Source organism: Balaenoptera physalus, assembly GCF_965194825.1.
Source record: "Balaenoptera physalus genome assembly, chromosome: 14".
Lineage (NCBI taxonomy): Eukaryota > Metazoa > Chordata > Mammalia > Artiodactyla > Balaenopteridae > Balaenoptera > Balaenoptera physalus.
This window is the reverse complement of record NC_138893.1, coordinates 18,499,159-18,521,394: the sequence shown is the minus strand read 5'-3', so window position 1 is coordinate 18,521,394 and position 22,236 is coordinate 18,499,159. Positions and strand designations below refer to the sequence as shown.

The 22,236-nt window shown below is 39.5% G+C and overlaps 1 protein-coding gene across 3 annotated transcripts in view; it reads right to left on the bottom strand.

Annotated features, from left to right (window-relative positions):
• The window catches only part of FMN2 (formin 2), a 1,374,845-nt gene that overhangs the window by 126,890 nt on the left and 1,225,719 nt on the right, over positions 1–22,236 (bottom strand). For all 3 annotated transcript variants that reach the window (XR_014253056.1, XM_082423440.1, XM_082423441.1), the window contains one exon: positions 7,939–8,000. Coding sequence is in view for 2 of the 3 variants with exons in the window: in XM_082423440.1 (XP_082279566.1) it covers positions 7,939–8,000 (62 nt within the window). In the remaining variant the exon portion in view is untranslated. The remainder of the gene's footprint in view (positions 1–7,938; positions 8,001–22,236) is intronic.

Genomic DNA, 22,236 nt, shown 5'->3' with positions numbered 1-22,236 from the left:
TTCAACACCCATTTATGATAAAAACCCTCCAGAAAGTAGGCATAGAGGGAGCTTACCTCAACATAATAAAGGCCATATATGACAAACCCACAGCCAACATCGTTCTCAATGGTGAAAAACTGAAACCATTTCCACTAAGATCAGGAACAGGACAAGGTTGTCCACTGTCACCACTATTATTCAACATAGTTTTGGAAGTTTTAGCCACAGCAATCAGAGAAGAAAAAGCAATAAAAGGAATCCAAATTGGAAAAGAAGAAGTAAAGCTGTCACTCTTTACAGATGACATGATACTATACATAAAGAATCTTAAAGATGCTACCAGAAAACTACTAGAGCTGATCAAAGAATTTGGTAAAGTAGCAGGAAACAAAATTAAGGCACAGAAATCTCTTGCATTCATATACAATAATTATGAAAAATTTGAAAGAGAAATTAAGGAAACACTCCCATTTACCACTGCAACAAAAAGAAGAAAATACCTAGGAATAAATCTACCTAAGGAGACAAAAGACCTATATGCAGAAAACTATAAGACACTGATGAAAGAAATTAAAGAAGATACAAACAGATGGAGAGATATACCATGTTCTTGGATTGGAAGAATCAACATTGTGAAAATGACTCTACTACTCAAAGCAATCATCTACAGATTCAATGCAATCCCTATCAAACTACCAATGGCATTTTTCACAGAACTAGAACAAAAAATTTCACAACTTGTATAGAATCACAAAAGACCCCGAATAGCCAAAGCAATCTTAAGAAAGAAAAACGGAGCTGGAGGAATCAGGGTCCCTGACTTCACACTCTACTACAAAGCTACAGTAATAAAGACTATATGGTACTGGCACAAAAACAGAAATATACATCAATAGAACAGGATAGAAAGCCCAGAGATAAACCCATGCACATATGGTCACCTTATTTGTGATAAAGGAGGCAAGAATATACAATGGAGAAAAGACAGCCTCTTCAATATACGGTGCTTGGAAAACTGGACAGCTACATGTAAAAGAATGAAATTAGAACACTCCCTAGGAGAACAGTATGGAGGTTCCTTAAAAAATTAAAAATAGAACTACCATACGACCCAGCAATCCCACTACTGGGCATATACCCTGAGAAAACCATAATTCAAAAAGAGTCATGTACCAAAATGTTCATTGCAGCTCTATTTACAACAGCCAGGACTTGGAAGTAACCTAAGCGTCCATCATCGGATGAATGGATAAAGAAGATGTGGCACATATATACAATGGAATATTACTCAGCCATAAAAAGAAACGAAATGGAGTTATTTGTAGTGAGGTGGATGGATTTTGAGTCTGTCATACAGAGTGAAGTAAGTCAGAAAGAGAAAAACAAATACCGTATGCTAACACATATATATGGAATCTAAGGAAAAAAAAAAAAAGGTCATGAAGAACCTAGTGGCAAGACGGGAATAAAGACACAGATCTACTAGAGAATGGACTTGAGGATATGGGGAGGGGGAAGGGTAAGCTGTGACAAAGTGAGAGAGTGGCATGGACATATATCCACTACCAAATGTAAAATAGATAGCTAGTGGGAAACAACCGCATAGCACAGGGAGATCAGCTTGGTGTTTTGTGACCACCTAGAGGGGTGGGATAGGGAGGGAGGGAGATGCAAGAGGGAAGAGATATGGGAACATAGGTATATGTATAACTGATTCACTTTGTTATAAAGCAGAAACTAACACACCATTGTAAAGCAATTATACTCCTATAAAGATGTTAAATAAAATAAAATAATGATAAAGTTGAAAAAAAAAACACTCCCTAACACCATACACAGATATAAACTCAAAATGGATTAAAGACCTAAATGTAAGGCCAGACACTATAAAACTCTTAGAGGAAAAGATAGGCAGAACATTCCATGACGTAAATCACAGCAAGATCCTTTTTGACCCACCTCCTAGAGAAATGGAAATAAAAACAAAAATAAATAAATGGGACCTAATGAAACTTAAAAGCTTTTGCACAGCAAAGGAGACCACAAAGAAGACGCAAAGGCAACCCTCAGAATGGGAGAAAATATTTATAAACGAAGCAACTGACAAAGGATTAACCTCCAAAATTTACAAGCAACTCATGCAGCTCAATATCAAATAAACAAACAACTCAATCCAAAAATGGGCAGAAGACCTAAATAGACATTTCTCCAAAGAAGATATACAGATTGCCAACAAACACATGAAAGAAAGCTCAACATCACTAATCATTAGAGAAATGCAAGTCAAATCTACAATGAGGTATCACCTCACACCAATCAGAATGGCCATCATCAAAAAAATCTACAAACAATAAATGCTGGAGAGAGTGTGGAGATAAGGGAACCCTCTTGCACTGTTGGTGGGAATATAAATTGATACAGCCACTATGAAGAGCAGTATGGAGGTTCCTTAAAATCTTAAAATAGAACTACCATACGACCCAGCATTACCATTACTGGCATATACCCTGAGAAAACCATAGTTCCAAAAGAGTCATGTACCACAATGTTCACTACAGCTCTATTTACAATAGCCAGGACATGGAAGCAACCTACGTTCCCATCGACAGATGAATGGATAAAGAAGATGTGGCACATATGTTCAATGGAATATTACTCAGCCATAAAAGTAAACGAAATTGAGTTATTCATAGTGAGGTGGATGGACCTAGAGACTGTCATACAGAGTGAGGTAAATTAGAAAGAGAAAAACAAATACCATATGCTAACACATATATATGGAATCTAAAAAAAAAAAAAAAAAAAAAAAAAGAATGGTTCTGAAGAACCTAAAAGCAGGACAGGAATAAGGATGCAGACGTAGAGAATGCACTTGAGGATACGGGGAGGGGGAAGGGTAAGCTGGGACAAAGTGAGAGAGTGGCATGGACTTATAAATACTGCCAAATGTAAAATAGATAGCTAGTGGGAAGCAGCCGCAAAGCACAGGGAGATCAGCTTGGTGCTTTGTGACCACCTCGAGGGGTGGGATAGGGAGGGTGGGAGGGAGACGCAAGAGGTAGGAGATATGGGGATATAAATATATGTATAGCTGATTCACTTTGTTATAAAGCAGAAACTAACACATTACTGTAAAGCAATTATTCTCCAATAAAGATGTTAAAAAAAATTGGGGGGGGATTTGAAATATATGTAGAATGAAGCAGTATGACAATAAAAGTCAAAGGTGAAAGAAATACGTAGTGCTAAAGTATTCTTAGGTTCTATCATTCCTGTAGAAATAGAAAAGTGAAATATTCTGGTATTGTTAATGAAGTGGTTAAGAATTATTTGTGTAAGACTGTGATAAATCAGTAATGATTTTAATCTCTAAGGGAACAATCATTAAAAGTTAAATGGAAAAGACACAAGCTAATATATGGTAATGTTTTAAATAGGAAACAAAAATGATTAAACCCAAATAAAACATAAAAGGGAAGAAATGTTATACTACAGAAACACACGTTTGTATAAAATGAAAGATGATATAGCTATACTACTCAGACACTTTAAGGCTATAAACATTAGAGATGAAGACAAAATGGATCATCATGATTAAGCTGTCAATCCAACAGGAAGATATGAATCCTAAATCTCTATTTGTCAAATAGTCAAATTTCACAATATGTAGAGCCAAATTTGACTAAATGTAGACTTGAAGAATCCGTATTTGTAATGTGAGACTTTAACAAGCCTTCCCCACTGCTAAAAAAAAAAATCAGTAACGATAGAGACTTTAAATACATGATTAGCAAACTTGATGTAATTTATATATATATATATATATATATATATATATATATATATAGACTACTGTACTCTATTTAAAGGTGTATGTGAGGCCACTCTCAATTTCTGAGACAGACCACATTCTGTCTTTGGAATATATATCTCTCTAAATAAACCTGCTTTCACCTTAAGAAAAAAAAGAAAGTAACATTACTTTTTACAGTGATCTTTCTAAAAAGTACAGCATTTGAAATAGTGATAGTCACCATTTTAATCTCTTTCATTGATAAAATCACACCAAGAGCAAACATAGTACAAGTCTCAGGTCATTCTTTAATTAATCAGTAATTATGATGAATATTATATATAAGCCATAATGCTAAACATGGAATATGAAAATCCTACTGATAAGGAATTTATAGTTAAGTTGAAAGATAAGACATATGCACACATAACAATAATATAAATCAAAAAGAGGCAAGTGCCCAAGGAAAAGAAGATATAAAGCACAACAAGACTCCAAGGATGTCCTACCTACAAAGGACATTATTGGAACAACAAGCAAAGCACTGGGATCTGAGGGTTAGAGGACAGCAGTATATCAATGTCAATTTCATGATGGTGCTGGTTGAATTGTGGTTAAGTGTGTGCTACATTGTAGGAAATACACACTAAAGTATTAACAGACTATCAAGCATAATGTTGACAATTTATTTGCAAATGATACAGAAGAATTGTTCTTCATAGTGTACCTGCAACTTTATTGTACCTCTGAGACTGTTTCAAAAGAAAAAAATTCAAATTTTTAAATAATGATTGTAAATAAAGTGGTATCATTCTAAATTTGACAAAAGTTTTAAAAATGTATTCCCTGTTAATTCATGTTGCCTATAAACACACGGGTATTTACTCTGCTTCGTTCGGCAAAATCTTCAGACCCTTGAGGGGAAGGTCCAGTTTTAATTTAATTTACATGGTGCACAACCTTTGGTACCTTCAATCCTACCAGCCTTAGAGACAGTTATTTGTTGTTTGACAATCTTAGATATTTTAAGTTCTATGCCCACATTTATTTTTATTTAAAAAAATAATAGTGTTGAATGCCCTAGAAACTTCTTTTTACATCCATTTGATGGTGACAAAAAGTTGATGTTCTCCTCATGAATTATTAGAAACCCTATTTAAAAATGAGGAAATTGAAGCTGAGGAAGGAAGCATCAATAAGTCACTGGAGGTATCCATGAGCTTGTGGTGCTGGAACCTGGGCCATGTTCCTCTGACTTTTCACCCGAGTTCCCTCCATCACATGGTGTGTCTTTCACATGCTCCTCCTGGAAGGTCCTGTCCAGGTCTCCCTGAGAGTCAGGAAATTCTGTGCCTCAGAGCACAGTCATCAGGAGGGGACCAGGGTCACCCCCAGTGCTGAGCTGACAACCTCTCTGGGTCAGTTCCCACTTTTCTAACAATAGTACCTCTTCCTCCTAAGTTGGGGGTAAGGCACTTGGAGGATTAAATATAAGGCACTTAGATCAGTGCTTGGTGTATAATAAACATTAAATTATTACTATTCTAAAAATCAGATACCTTGATTTTTAAATGATCATGGCTTTTTAAGGAACTTAAACAACTGGAATGAAGGGATTTGAACAAATGCATTTTTTTACTACTGGGGAATATGTATCTCAATTTTCTTTTAATTTAGGGGGAGCTCCTTGGTTTGCTAGAAGCACATTCATCACCTAACTGGAGAAGCCTTCATCCACCACTGTTGTCTGTCAGTCAGAATGTAACAGATATGTCTCAGTCTTCATCTCTAGAAAACTGAAGACCCTTATATGCCAATAGGTCCCTGGGAGTCTATCCTTAATGACCCAGAATTCTAAAAATATGTAAAAATTTTAAACTCTCATTTACCCTTTTCAAAGTTTCAAACATTCCGCTTCTCACCACTTTTTGTGTAGAGCAGGTTACAGTAAGCTACTACACCCTCCTAAAAAGAATCACTCATTACTTTGCACATGTAGTCCTGTTATCACAAAGAAGTAAAAATAGAACAAACATGTTCAATAAGGAACCTTACTCATGATCCTATCAATCAGTCTGAAGAGGCAAAAAGTATTTGAAAACCATATAACAGAAAGTCCAAAGAGGTCTTAGAACCAAGCCTACCATCAGATTCCACTCATCAATTCATATATATATTCATTTAATGTTTACTGAATACTTCCTAAGTGCCCAATACTACCTAAATCTAAGCGCTGGGGACGTTGTCATGGACAAAAGAAATAGTTCTGCCTTCTTTGGGCCTGTATTTTAATGGATGTTACTCAGGAATTAGCATGGGTTCTGTCTGTATACAAGGCATATACAATTACCTGTTATTCGTAATGGGTGCTTTAAGTTCCTCTACTGAAGATGGTGATCAAAACAATCCAGCCCATTCGTACCGAAACTAGTATCACCGTGAACCACTCCCACCAAAAAGTGATTGTTTTCCTGACACAGTGGAAGTCTGAACCATCAAATTTAAAGACATCAACAATATAAAGAAAACCACAAGTGTAACCAGTGCCGTACGGTACTGGTTCTCCTTTCACGGGGTATGACAGTAAGAAATTCTGGGTAGCTATCTGGTTTGTCCAGAGTCAGAAATTTATATTTTGTGAAAGTGATTTACTTTGAAAGGCTAAAAACTCCCAAATAAAATACTCTAAATCACTGCAAAATAAACTTCCCTCATAAATATAGCTGTCCCCAATGTTCTCTATTTTTTCTGTATATGTTTCTGCACATGGATATACCAGCTTAAAATAAAACGTTCATGTGTCTTCATATAATATACAGACATGTATATTATGTATCTACATAAACGCATGTACATAGTATATGGAATGTGTGCACGAGATACACATTTACACGCACACCGACGTCACACCGTTAAGACCTGTTGAAGGCATTACTCTCCCTGGTGTTTCCTCCTTTCTTCCACCTGGCTCTTGGTTGAGAAAGGGCTGACAGGAAACACTCGAGGGAAATGAAAGTTCTCTGTACCTCCAAATGGTACCATTTTTTCCAGTTTCCATCATGTATTGACTACCAGGTAACAAAACACTCATGCCCTCCCTTTCCACCTCGTGATCAAGTCACGTGTCTGCACCCACGATGGGGACCAGGCGCCAGCGCTACATCACCCACAGACTGGGTGACACGCCAGGAGGAATCCCGGCCTCAAAGGGACACCGCACGGACGCACGCTTTAGAAGTACCAAATCCAAGAACGGACAAGCAGGTGGAACACATTCTCCTCAAGGGGGTGGTCAGGGCCGGGGGTCTGACTCCTGCCCACCACACATGTCTCCAGAGCCAGAAATTACTTGACTGGGCACAGAAAAGCCCAGGACCAACCAAGACCAGGCCCCAGAGAGCACAGAGGTTTAAATACCAGCCAGACCACAGGCAAGAACAGAAACAAAATGAAAAAAATAGGGGCACACGGAGACTTTCTCCCAGATACAATCCAGCACACTGAAAAGAGAATCTCTTTCTCACTACGTGAATCAATGTCATTTAATGCTGTGCCCCAGCTACAGCCATTTCATGCAGCCCTGCCCGGACTGAACTTCTGAGAGTACCATGCCCTGGTCATTCTCCTCACTCCCCTTCCCTGCCAACTTCTTAAGAGAAAGTGCTACTAGAAGAAAGACACAATGCCCTGCCACTCAGTGAATGAAACTCCGGCAGACAGAGAAACAGAGTCAGAATGAATTAAATCCCAGGCTCAGCACCAACACAGCCTCTGTGACCTTGGGCAGGATGTGTGGACTCTCCATGCCAAGTTTCCTCATCTGTAAAATGGGTAATAATAGCAGCTACTGATAGTTTCCATGTGAAGATTAAATGCATCAGTGCATCACACTATACTCCTCTCAAATTAGCCTCCGCCTAAGTATTGATTATATTTCAAAAGAGGGAATCTGAAAGACCTCATGTACAGCATGGTTTGAATCACAATTTTTAAAACTATGAGACCACACATTTATTCAATATTTTCCTAGAAATTATTTTTACAAACCCATAGTTATGTAAATTCAGTGCCCCCGTAACAAATTTCCTCAGAGGACATGGAAGCAACGAGCCTGGACGTATATGTTGTTACATCCTCACACATAAAATTTCCCTGTTACTCACATTCTCATAGAGAGCTTGAAGGGTCTCCAGGTCAACCACAGAATTGTCCAAGTTCACCACAGCTGCGCAAAAAAGACAAAAGAAAGAATATAAATTGCCATAAGCCAGCTGTGAAAAGCTCCAACCACCTCAAACAATAGTGACCGTCCACAGAGTGCAGTTCATACCCGGCAGGCAGAGGATGGGGGCTCTGCCTTCATGGCAACCTCCTGTCGGGCGCCCCCCCCAGGCCGAGCTGGCATTTCAATGGGTCGGGTGTCAAGTGTCAAAGCTTTCACACGCTCCACAAATACAAAATCCCAGGAAGAGGGCCCAATGGTCACAGAGAAACTGTGAGTCTGTCTCTTTCATGACTCACCTGAATGAATTTGAAAAATCTGCTTAATACCAGAAAAATAGGCAAATCACTCATGTTACTGCCACATCCTGGTTTTACGCCAATAAATGCACATATCTGCCAATTTATGTAAAGACATTTGGCAAAGGTTAAATCTAATCACTAAACTGGTAGACTAATATGGAAACAGCAGGTGCATTTCCTGTTGCAACTCTTTAAATTGTTATAATCGAAGGATAATTCTTTGATCATGGTATTGAGATTGGCACAGATGCATCCCTAAAAATCCATCTTTAATATACAAACTGCCCTGCTTATACAAGGAAGAAGTGGAATGGATAATTAAAAACTGGAAATATGTTCTTAAATGCATTTTTTGGCCTGGGAAACGTATTGAATTTTGGAATTGGTGTGTTTTATTACTTAATTTAGGTGTAGGTTAACCAAAAGCATTTTGCATTAGTTGTGCAAAAATTAGCCAGAAATGAGGTGAATTTGCTCTGATCAAAAGTAGTCACTGAAGCTGTTGTGGGATTAAAGATTCCTGGGAGAAAAATCACAGAGTGGATAATTAAAAAGTGGTTAGACTTACTTTGATAATTGTGGCATTTCACAATGCTTTTTTCCTCAAAGCTTAAAGTACATGACACATTTTCTAGTTGACTCTGGCAAAATCCCAAGAAAGAATTAAGAAAGCCAAATTCGATACTGAAACACAGGATGGATAAGAAACCTCACCAAGATAATTTAGCATTTCTGTCTGGAGCTGGGAAGTGAGTCCAGATTCACCAAAAAATATCATATCAACTAGAATATAATACTTCTAGCCTAATAATATTCCACTATCTCAATCTCCAAAAAAATTAGGTCTCAAGTTTAAATCTAAGAATTAAGATTTGCAATCAAATACTTTTTACTCTTTAGACCATATAAGACAAACATACCACAAACTGTTTAATGTTTCAAAGTAGCAAACCATAGCCCAACTATGACTAAATTTCAAAAGCTAATTAAAAGGGATTAACAAATGATTTTCACTAGAGGTAATATGGTTAAAAATAATGTAACAAAATACATAAAACTAAAATAAAGATAGCATCTTCACACATGGAATTATCACTTTTAGATTACAAATCTTTATATTCGTGCAGAGTCTAGCCCTTAAGGAGACTCTTAGAGTGAATCCAAAGTTCTCTAACTTTGGAATTCATTAGCTAATAATCCAGTATTTCTATATTCCTTGGGAAATACACCGAGAGATCGACGGGAAACTATGGAGGAAATGCTAGTTGTCCACTTAACACAAGGTTTCATTTTCAGAACAAGGAAAAGAAACACAATAAAATCATTCATGCTCAAGTCAAAACTCATAAAAGATATGATTAATCTCTGACTTTACTATTTTAAAACATAGTATTATTTCCCCAAGTTTTCCCTACATGAAATGTTACTTGTAAATATACTGAGGTTTCTCATATTTTATCTCATGCAATGTTACGTGCCAAAGAATATTTTTATAAATATCACGTGGTCCTAAGCAATTCCTCAAAAAGTCCTAATCCATGAAATGTCATTTTTTAACCATCCACAGGAAATCTCAATGGAAAGCAACACTGCTACTACTTTACCACATAATTTTGCCTTAATTGGCTTCACACGTGAGAAATGAAAGACACAGGGACTAGATGAGGAGAAATATCATTCATTCATGTTTGTTTATAAGTTAGTCCTTCCCCTCCTTCTCCTCCCCCCCACCAGCTTAAAAGTTTGGCTCATTTTAGGCTAATATAGAGAGTGATGTCAGCCATTTGTTTAATGTAGTGATGAGATATTTAAAATATGAATCAATTCTTGACAACTAGTCACTTGACCATATGGCAAAAGTGTTAAATATATCTGTACTGGTTAAAAATTGCTTTCAGCTGTAAAAAGGATGTCTGAGTAAATAATGACAAACAAAATTGAGATAGGTTGATACTGATTCCGTGACTACAAACAGGTTAGAGCCAACATTTTTTTAATGGTCTTTTCCTCAAGTGGAAAAATGGCAGCCATGGCTCCACGGATCACTCTCACATTCCAGGTAAAACGAGGAAGGAAGAAAGGAAGCAAAAAGAAGGCATGTGTAATGCCTATTCATAGCAGATGTCTCCTTATGTCTCTCTGGCTAGAGTAGTTTCCCATGATCACCTAGAACTGAGGAGAAGCTGAAAAGTGTAGATAATGTGGACAAACTGCTGTCTCTAAGAAAACAGTGTTTTAAAGCTCCAGCCTAAGTAATCTCTGAAACACTCCCTAACTTCCATAGCTCATCCTGACCTTCCCAGACTCTTGATTCTACCCTTTAATACAAGTCACCTGATACATTTCAGACATTCCCTCTTTTGTATGTGAGTATGTGTTCTGTCCCTCCAAGGAGATTTTGAAGAGTGTGATAGCAAGGATGTGTCTTAGGTATTATCAGCTTACGCCAGAGTGTTCCACATATAGTAGAAAACTGAAAAGATTACAGTGCAAAAACCAAAAGTCATTACTGAACCTTCGGAGAGAAGACATAACAGCCAAGCTTAAGAAAGAGTCACTAGGGCTTCCCTGGTGGCACAGTGGTTGAGAATCTGCCTGCCAATGCAGGGGACACGGGTTCAAGCCCTGGTCTGGGAAGGTCCCACATGCCGCGGAGCAGCTGGGCCCGTGAGCCACAATTACTGAGCCTGCGCGTCTGGAGCCTGTGCTCCGCAACAAGAGAGGCCGCGATGGTGAGAGGCCCGCGCACCGCGATGAAGAGTGGTCCCCACTTGCCGCAACTAGAGAAAGCCCTCGCACAGAAACGAAGACTCAACACAGTCATAAATAAATAAACAAAAGAACGTGAATTTCTTATTAAAAAAAAAAGAAAGAGTCACTAGAAGCCACGTATTTGCATTATCGGTTCCATAAATCCACAGAGGCAGCAACACCCAAGACAGCAAAAGGCAAATACCAGCACGGGTATCAGTGCCGCTCACACAGTACCACGAGCGTAACGGCCCATGTGATGATGAGGGAATCTGGCACTGAGTCCTACAGGGTAAGAGAAAGCTGTTTCTTGGGGGGAGAGGTCTCCTCTTCCGCTTCCCATCTGCAATCTTTGGGGGATGAAAATGGTCAGTGTTTACTCACTCAGGAGTTTCTAGCACTGTCTTTAACTGTCCTGCCAGGGGATATAAAAAGAAAAGAGAAAGAAAAAACACCAGTTTGGTAGAAAGGCCTAGAACTGTTATCTCTAAATTTTTACTTGAAACTCAGTAAAGCACAGAAACGTCGGCTGCGGGCATGCCGCTGTACCACATGATGGCAGTGGAGCCAAGGGTCACACGCAGCGTCCCTTTATACGGAAAGACGATGGGCTGACATCTGCCTGAGAATCTGGTCACCCAGGAGTTACTCTAAAAACTGTCCAAATGTATGACTTAACAAAACTTTCCTAAAGATGCAGTCAAGCAACTTTTAAAATTGTGTTGGCTTTGCTTGGCTTAACTGAACAAATCCAACAATTTATTAAAACTAGCATTTTTCAGAGAGAGGAAGGCACCTGGGGCCATCTTCATCTGAATATTTCACACTTGAAAGTGAAACCAAGCAGGACCCTGCGGGGCCCTCCCCGGTACAAAAGCCTTTCCGTGTCCCCCGTTTCTTGTTTGTAGGAGAAAGGCTTCAGCCTCCGAGACCTTCCCTGAGTTACTAATGAAAGTGAGAGCACAAAGGAAAGGCAGTTGGGAAACAGGAGTGCAGCTGGTGCAGCGACGGGGCAGGGTCGCAATTCCTCCTCAAGGGAGGTACTTAACAATCTGACACACACAGATCTCTGAGCTCTTCTACAGGGACTGGGGGCCCACCCGGTGGAGGATGGTGACTTCAGGCTGAGTACAAGCACAGGGACCCCAGACTGGTTGGAACCACAAGGCTGATGATGGAGATTCCTGGAGCCCCACCCGGTTATCTCCCCACCAACCAATCAGAGGAGGATCACACACCCGGCAGCCCTCCCCCCAGATTTTGCCTATAGAAACTCTTCCCCCCAAAACATCAGAGATTTTTGAGCACAAGCCACACATTCTCCTTGCTTGACCCTGTAACGAAACTTTCTCTGCTCAAACTCCAATGTTTCGGTTTGTTTGGTTTGTTTGACACATGGACTTGGGTCCGACAACAATAAGATGACAGGAAACACTACATTTGCGTTCCTTACACATCCCAGCACCAAACACGCTTGAGCTCCTGGTCACAGGTGCACAGGCACACCCTTCAGCGGGAAACTAGCCAGAAGACACATTGGGTTAAGGTTTGGGAAACACACAAGCTCTTGAATAATACTTGAAGCAATTCTGGATTACCTAAACAATACAAAACATTTGTATTCATCTATGAAGAAAACAGAGTATCTTCTTGAAAACATTTTCATCCATTCATTGAACAAATATTCTTAGAGTCCTAAGTCTGGACCAGACACTCCTCTCAGCCCTGACAGACATGCTTCTTGTCCTTGAAGAGTTTACACTTTATTACCAAGCAATTAAAATGCTGTATGCCCTGGAAAGGAAGAAAATTGTAGTTTTATAACATCCTGTAATTTAGGAATCATATTCATTTATACAATCTTCTCTTTTCAGGCAGCTTAACCAGGTGGCAGACAATAAAATGCCAGAATTCTATAGATTTTGTACTTAGGCTACGTAAAGAAAGGCTTTCCTGTTGGAAAAATTAATCTGACACCCAATCCACCACTGGTGCATCTCAAACACACCTGCTTCTACAAGGTTAACAACCTAAGTGACTAAGTCAGTGGGCCTCACTGACAAAAGCTGCATAAGTTAAACTGTCAGCAAGTGTTTTTGCCTAAGTCAGTATGACACCTGCTTTTATGGGCAGGGGAAGAAGACGAATATCAAGACTATGCTTCTGGAATAAAATCTTTAAATGTAAACATGACTGCCACTGTAGACCTTCTGATCTAGCGATACTGTATTTCACTTCTGTTTTTGGAGAGATGTGTTGACTGGACCACACTGGTATGACTCAGGGCTTATCTCAACTATTTAGATAAGATTTACTTGGGGACTTCCCTGGTGGTCCAGTGGTTAAGACTCCGCACTTCTCCTGCAGAGAATGTGGGTTTGATCCCTGGTTGGGGAACTAAGATCCCACATGCCACATGGTGTGGCCAAAAAAAAAAAGAAAAAAGTAGACTTACTTAAAAAAAGATTTACTTGACTTTGGCAGGTGACAAAATCTAGGCTGTGGGATAAATGAGGAAGAAGAAAAGACTGGCACATCCCAGATAGTGTTTATGTTAAGCATAGTGTATAAATGACCAAATAGTTTCAAACAATGCATGGCACTTTGTGTAAAACAGCCACTGTCTGTTGAATGTTTTCCATAAACCAGCACTGCAAAACGTCCTTTATTGCCCATGGTCCTTTATTGCCCCAAATGGACTTCACCTTCCAGCTTAGGTAAACATTTATACTCATAAAATAGAGCTTAGTGAGTCTCCCTTGATTAGGACCCTAACTCTGGGATCACATTTGCCACTGTTTTCTAACACAAGCTCCAAAAGAGCAACAGTGCAAAATTTTACTTTGAATGTAAGCATACATATTGCTCCATAAGTAGAGAACATATCAGAAATTTAAAATTCCTTACTCCAAAATAACTTTCACACAGATAATCATACTTTTTTCAGTGTAATTTACACAAGTACATCTGACTTTGAAAGAAACCCAGAACAGAAAGATTGAATTTACAAACACTATAAACAAACATTATAATTATGATTTTAGAGAAAAAATTTCCTTTTAAAAATAATTCACCTAAACATACAGTTAAATACCTTCCTTACTATATTATACATGAGCAACTATATATTGGCACACAGGTTAAGGTAGGGGAAGTTTAATCACTGAAAATTAAAAATGTATCAAAAAATAAATATATGTATATTTACAACTAAATAATTCAGAAAGGCTAAAAAATGAAGAGAAGTGAAATTATGCCCAGCACATGCAAATCAAAAATGCAAGGGTTATGATCTTGATACTTGACAACTTAAGACTCAGGCCAGGAACATTATGTGAACAACAAAACAATGAAAAAAGACATTTTTAATGCTAACAGTTACAATTCCTAATGAAATTATAATAGATATGAATTTATGTCCCCCAAAACACAGGTGCAACCTTCATAAGAAAGAAACTACAAAATATTGACAAGGAGAGACAGACAGACAGACACACTAACAATGGGTAACTTTAATAAACCACTCTGGTCAAAACGGATCAAGAAGAAAAATACAACTAAGGATTTAGAATATATAAACAGAAAAGAGTTTCATCTTATAGTTACATACTGAACTTTGTATTCTAATAAAAGAGTATACACTTTCTTTTCAAGGCACATGAAATATTTATGAATATTGACTATTAAGTCACAACAAAAACGCCAAGCAATGTCATAATACAAACTTATTTCCTAATCCCATGTAATAAATGGATTAATGGATTTTAAAAACTCAGTTGTGAACTTGTAACCTATGCCTGAGAAGATTAGAGCTTACACACCAGAACTTGACATGTTACGGTCGTTCCTTTCATTGTATTACAGATGGTTTTGACTAACAACTTGGGTCTCAGGACTACTTTTCCAAAATATTTAAATGTATGAAAAATCTAAGGAACATATATGATATTAATCATGATCCACTGGGAATAATTTTGGGTTTACTTAACTCAACATGTAATTAATATGTGCAAAATGTGAGGGGCTGGTTCATGTGTGTGTTAAATCACATTTGGTCATTTGTTCAGTTAATGAAGGTTTTCTGTTTTCTCTGTCAATGTCTAAATTTGCGTGTAAGGGTTAGTTTGATGTTTCATTGTTCAGAGAAATGAGGGGTCAGTAAAATAACTGATAATCATGGGAGGAGTTTCCAACATTAGGATTTCTTTGATGTGATTTTAATAAATAAAAAGTTGCTTCTCAATATAACACTAAAATTTAGAAACTTTCTCCACGTCCACACTTACTGCCTCACTGACCAGTGACCTCTTCCAACCATCACAAAAATTTGCTAAAGTCCTTTCCTTACCTGCTTCTGTACATAAATAATTCCATGAAAAATTCAACCATTAAAAGCAATCAGACTTTGAATTTCACAACCCACATAAAGATTCTTCTGCTTCCCACTAGCTAGCTATTTTACATTTGGTAGTGTTTATATGCATTTCTGTTTGTTTCTTCCTTTCAAGGGGACAGAGTCCATCTGAACCTGTCTGTATAGGGAAATGAGTGCTTGTGGCTAAAATACTTTGTTAAACACTTAAGAATTCAGTCTCAGCTGCAATCACAATCTTCACTGTTCCCTTAAGAAGCCACATGCCCCATTACCCGATGGTTCTAGGAATGCAATCCCAGGTACCCATGAGCCCAGGGTCATGATAAATGGCTGAAGTACCAATCCTCCTGCTCTGCTCACCCCAGCACTCTCAGACCCTCACTCATCTCAAAGGATAAAGACCAGACAGCATCTGCAGAGCGACCTCTTTGGGCTAAAATAGCACATGTCAAGACACAAACGACTTTATAGAATTCAGTTTTAAAATACAACCATGACTCCAGTTATCCAAGGGGCTTTCCCTTGCCCCCAAATAACAGTCCAAATCCCCACCCATCTCATGGATTATGCAAAAGATATATTTTTGCAAAAACAACAACAACAACAAAAAGACTAGCATATGGAACCTCTCCATCACAAAGCTGCTGTGATTCATTATGTGCTCACAGCTGGGGCCCCGCGGCCCTGGGCCAGCAGTGCCTTCAACCAGCACCCATGATTGTAAAGAAGAGACTCGGGTTACAGGGGAGGTGCCTGAGGGAGGTGCAGAGGGGACTGCAGGCCTCACAGAGCTTACATCTGGGAGCAGAGGGGCAGGAAAAACAAACACAAACAAGACTTGATAGTAATTCAGACAGTACGTGCAGTGAAGGAAAGGAAGACCCACACCCAAAGCTCATTTCTTCAGAAAAGACCCAGGTACTGTGTTTCTCCTTCACACAGAAGTATAATTCAGAAGTCCAGTTGTGGAACAACGTCATAAAATATAAGCTAAGTGCAACCTAAGGGTTTTTGCTGGGCCTGTAATGAAAGGCTTATAATTCATTTTACCTTGATTTAATAATCTACATGTGACTTAAAATGATGAAGTCTTTCTTCTTATAAGAAACTCTAAGTAATGAATTTATATTGTAAATTAAAACATATTCTCAGCAACATGGATGAACCTGGAGATGATCATACTAAGTGAAGTAAATCAGACAGAGAAAGACAAATACCATATGATATCATTTATATGTGGAATCTGAAAAAATGGTACAAATGAACTTACAAAACAGAAACAGACTCACAGACATAAAAAACAAACTTATGGTTACCAAAGGGGAAGGGGGGGAGGGATAAATTAGGGGTTTGGGATTAGCAGATATACACCACTGTATATAAAATAGATAAACAACAAGGTCCTACTGTACAGCACAGGGAACTATACTCAATACCTTATAATAACCTAAAAGGGAAAAGAACCTAAAAATGTATATATATGTATAACTGAATCATTTTGCTGTACAGCTGAAACTAACACAACATTGTAAATCAACTATATTTCAATAAAAACTTAAAGAAAACCAAAGTTTATCAGAAAAAAAGACAACTGCTATAAACACTAAAGCAACCACTAAAGAGAAAATAAAAAGTTCTATTGCCAATAAGCAAATAAAGGAGATCATTTGAATCTTTTAAAAATAATTCAATTAAAAACATGTTCTGACATTAAATTTCTGAAAGTAGGTTTCAATAAAAGTGTCTGTATCTCACATGCACTTTTCTCCCCAACGAGGCCATATCAATGACAAGGTCACACCGATGACAAGGTCACACCGATGACAAAGTCATGGAGCCCATTGGGTGGAGCCCACTTTCTTCTCAAATTTCTGACCCTTAGGGACTCTTCATTTCAATGAAAACTGTTCACTAAGCCACCCAACAGCATTGACTACATTTTTAATGTCTTGATAACTATACTAAATGGATCTTAAAATTCCATACACCATATGAAGAAAACACTTAAATGTTAAAAAAAAAAAAAAAAGAAGCATGATGCAATTTCCAAGTGAACCTTGTAAACCTGAGTTTCATAAAGAAACCAGGCACTAGAAAACCTACTGGGAAAAAACAACACTGGCCACACTGAACCCAACTTCTGAGACTATTACAAAAATAAACAAAGGATTATGAATAGCCTTTCTTATTGTGGACAGAAAATGTTGCTAGCCAGTCCAGTCAACAATGAATGTGGCCATGAGCCACTGCAACTGCCCCCAGCGGTGCACCTCAGGGGACTCGAGGTGGAGAAAAACAGGACACTGGCCCAGACAGCTGAGGAGCACATCAAAGGAATGATTCTCATGAGCCCAGACTCTGGCATCTTCCCATACACAGGAAAGCACTATAATCATTAACTTGAGATGTCTGTTTTTTGTGATTAGCAGTAATATTTTCATGTTTGACTACATGTGTTTTGTTTTGTTTTGTTTTTCCAGCAAAAACTCCTATATGCCCCGGCTCCTGCCTTACCTCTTTGGACAGTTCCTCAGAGTATCTGAGAGGCTGTTTCCCAGGCTCTAGTTCTCAGTAAGGTCCCCAAATAAAACTTAACTTGCAACTTGTAGGCTGTGCATTTTTCTTCAGTCGACATTATGGTAATTAATAAACAAGTGAAAAAGCTTGCATTTTCAAGAAAGAAATTAGAAATTCTATTAAAAGAGAAACCTGGAGTCTGTAATCTACAACTTATTTGGTAGAAATTTCATAAGAAAACCATTATTCAGTGGCAGGCAGTGGGGTAAAAAACTGCCCCAAGAGTAGGCTACCAGAATACTCGGGGAAAGAGTTACCACAAAACATTCTACAAAGTTCCAACAGTTCAGAAAGGGTATTTCCAGGTTTTTTAAGTGTTCTTATACTTTACACTCAAAGCTAGAAACTAGTTCACCTTTCAGGAAAATAGTATTTCAAAGCAGGAAACAGAAGCTTCTGTCTGTGCGCTTAGATTCTTCTCATGTCCATCATCAAGGTTCATTTCACCACCAAAGCCTAAATCCTTCCCTCCGCCATCTTCCCTGCCACCAGGACCCACCAGCAACGCATGTGGAATGTGGGTGACACAAAGCACAGAGAAGATAATAAGAAAGTACATGGTTAAAGGGGACCCCGGGCTTTAAAGACCCAAACAAACTGCTCTCCTTGCAGATAAAGCACCAGCCAAACACGCAGCCACACTTAACTTCTAAGAGCTGCTATTACACCTAATTCTCATATTTGTCTCCATTCAGAAAAGAGAAATGGACACAGCCCAGTACTAAGTCAGCATTTCAGTAATACTGATGGAAAACCCAAGCTAAGAACGATTGAATCTGCCGCGGTTACTTGCCCCCTGAACATGAGCCCCCATTTCTCCCCTCCTACCTCTCACTTGAGAATCCCACCACAGGGCACAGCTCCTGCATTCTCCTCCCTCTGCTGTCTCCTGGGCAAGGCTTGTAGTGGAACCCCCCAGAGCCACGAAGGAGGAAAAAGACCTTCACATCCTCCCAGCTCCCTGGGTGGCCAATCTGGAGTTTCAAGCACTCCCAAAGCCTGAAAACACACCTCATCCCCTAAGAATCCCAGGAAGGGGAGGACAACTAATACTGATTGTGCGTGTGTGCTCATGTGCACGCATGTGTGAATGTGTGTGTGAGTATCTGTGTGTGTACATTTGCGTGTGAACGTGCATGCATGTGTTTACAGGAAATAACTCATTTAATAGCCCTTTTTACTAGTGAGGAAAGTGAGGAACAGAGATGAAGAAATTTGCCCAGGTTTACTTACCTAACCAGTGGCAGAGCTGAGATCCAAATCTGTCTTTGACTGGGTGGCTTAAACAACAGGAATTCAGATCTCAAAGTTCTGGAGACTGGAACTGGGGCAGATTTTCTTCCTGGCTCACAGAGTCTTGGTCTCTCCTCCTCTTCTTATTAGGATGCTAATCCCATCATGGGGGCTCTGCCCTCTTGACCTCATCTAAACCTGATTATGTCCCAAAGGCCCCACTAAACAGCATCACATTTGAGGTGAGGACTTCAACGCAGGAATGGGGGTGGGGTGGGATGGGTTGGGGCATGAACATTCAGTCCATAACAGAATCCAGGGAGCCTGGCCCCAGAACTCACACCCTCATCATTGCTAGGCTACACTAGAAAGTAGAGGGAAACCCAGGGAAGCAAAGACACTGAGAAGAAATAATACGCTTAGACAGTGAGTCTGAATGAAAGCAAGCACCCCGAAGGACCACACTAGGGGGATATCCTGTATTTCCCTACATACTCTCTGAGCAACTGGTACCTAAAAGAGAGGCACAGAAAGTTCCACCTCTATGTACCACCAGACTTACAATAATCACAATATGTTTCAGTTATTTGATAACCTTAGCCCAGATTGCTTTTTCTATAAAAATTTTGTTTGGTTCAGTCAAGAACAAGCAACTCCACTAATTAATAATTTTCTTTAAAATATTTTTACTCACTTAATTCACAGATGTGAAAAAAATCCCACAACTTCATTTCTCTAAGGAAGAGAGTCAATAAGCAAACAAGGGAATTTGTATAAAATGACACTTAAAGCAAGAAACCAAATTTGCTAAATTTATATGGTGCAAAGTTTTAAAACTCCATATTGGTAGGAAAAAGTATTATGTACTCCTGCCAGTTCTGTTTTTGCATATTATTAGATAACACAGGTCCTCACTCTGAAACAAGCTAACATGAACTCGGAGTCAGGGGGACAGATGCCCTCATTAAGGGGAAGTCACGGACACACTTGATCTATAAGCCTCAATTCCCTTCACTGCAAAATGGAAATTAACCCCCTTCCTCTGGACCATTTTACACAACTATCAGTAATAATCGGGGGAGGGGGTGGGGGTAAAATTCAAACCAATACTGAGTGCCGTCTCTTTGGATCCTGATAGAAAGGTTTCAGAATGGGTATCCTGCTTGTCAAGAGCAATTATCTTTCTAAGCACCTGCTGCCTTACGTAATTCCTTCCTATACAGTTATCAGGAGGAGGCTTCTCAGCTCTGAGACCCTTTGAGCCAGTGACCGAAGAGCAAAAGATAAGCAACACGATGCGGTTCCAACGAGGGGTGGAGGCAGGCAGACGTCACTGGAATTTCTGATTTAAATCTAAAACATGTTATTGTCCTTGTAAGGTATCCTTAACTACATTTTTTAAAAAATAAAAAAAAAGTGCTTGAAAAGCAATCATTAGGCTTACAGACCAAAAATAAAAACAACCATGGTTTCATTTACCTTATCAACTATATTTCTAACAGAATACTACTTAGTTTTACATAATTATCGCCTTTAATTTCAAGTCATATAATTTTGATAAATCACGTTTGAACAGGATAGAAATTTCAACAAGGACACAATTTAGTATTCACTGCCCTTGGCTCACAATACCAGCTGGCTTTAAACAGGGCAGACATTCAAAGGAGGGAAGGAACCTGGGCCTTAACAGCCTGGGGCGGCTACTCCTGGGTGGAGAGTGGCACTTGTTTCCATGGGCGGGGCCATCAAACACTTTCATAGGTGTCCCTTGCTACTGAATCTGTCATCGATGTTGACATACATGTGCCAAGGGACTGTAACAGGGTACGTGAGCCAGTTAAGGGTTCAGTGCTTGGGGCACCTGCACCTCAGGGTGGCTGGTGGCGCCCCTGTGGCCTGTAAGAAGGCCACACTCCAGAGGCAGCTCCTGCAAGGTCCTCAGCCCTCCGATAGCTGAGGCTTGCTCATTCGTACACGAATACGTGAAACTAAGGGTATATAAGGCCTGTGGATTAGCTGAAATCTCTTAGACATGCCCCAGCCACCTCCATCCACAGGCTGAGCACGAGAAACCCCCACGGAGTGAGTCTACAGCTGGGGTCCTTAAGGAGGCCACACAAGGCTTTGTCCCGAACAGCCCTGGTTGCGGCCCTGGCTGCGCCGTATTTCCAGCACCTCCAGCAGACTGAGGGCAAGAGATCCCTCCCTCTGTGATGGGTCTGTATCGGTGCAGAGCAAACCTTTCAGACAAGATATTGGTGAGAAGACCTCCAAAGACAGAAAGCTAGACAACCTCAGGGTTACGGTAACCCTGCTGGCCAGGGTTTAATAAATATCTAAACGAGAGAGAATTAGATCAGAAACTGCTTTGTTTGATCCGGTGGCAGGGTCACCTTACTACTTGTGTGCCTGCAAAATGTCCACTTAGCACTTGCTGTCCAGGCAGTATTATTAATGGCACCCCTTCCACTCTCAAAAGTATCCCAGTCTGGATGATGAACCACGTGGATCTTCTACCCAGGAGTGAGACTGGGGATGGGGGGGAAAGCTGAGCCTGATGAAATTCAGAATTCCTTTACAGCTACTATGATCTACCAAAATGGACCTAAGAGTTGCGAAGACCACACTGACTCCTTACGGGTCAAAAGCTATACAGAAAATTCAATTTATTTTCACTAAACTACAAATCTGTAGATACTCTCATAACACCAATTTCTGGGAATAATACTAGATTATTTAAAGGAATCCTCCCATTGAGAACAATTTAAAATGCTGGATAAAATATATTTGTAAAATATCTTAAAGTCCTCGAAGAGCTGACGAGATAGGAATTAGGATTCTAATCAAAAGGTGAGAGAGAGCCCTGAGACAGGAGCCAGCTCAGAGCCTGCCTTTGCCCTGCCTGACCCAACAAATCTGAACTTCGTGCTGACAGTTTCTGGGGCCCGGGGCTAAATACGAAAGCTCAAGGCCCACCCAAAGTACAGGTTCTAGACCTTCT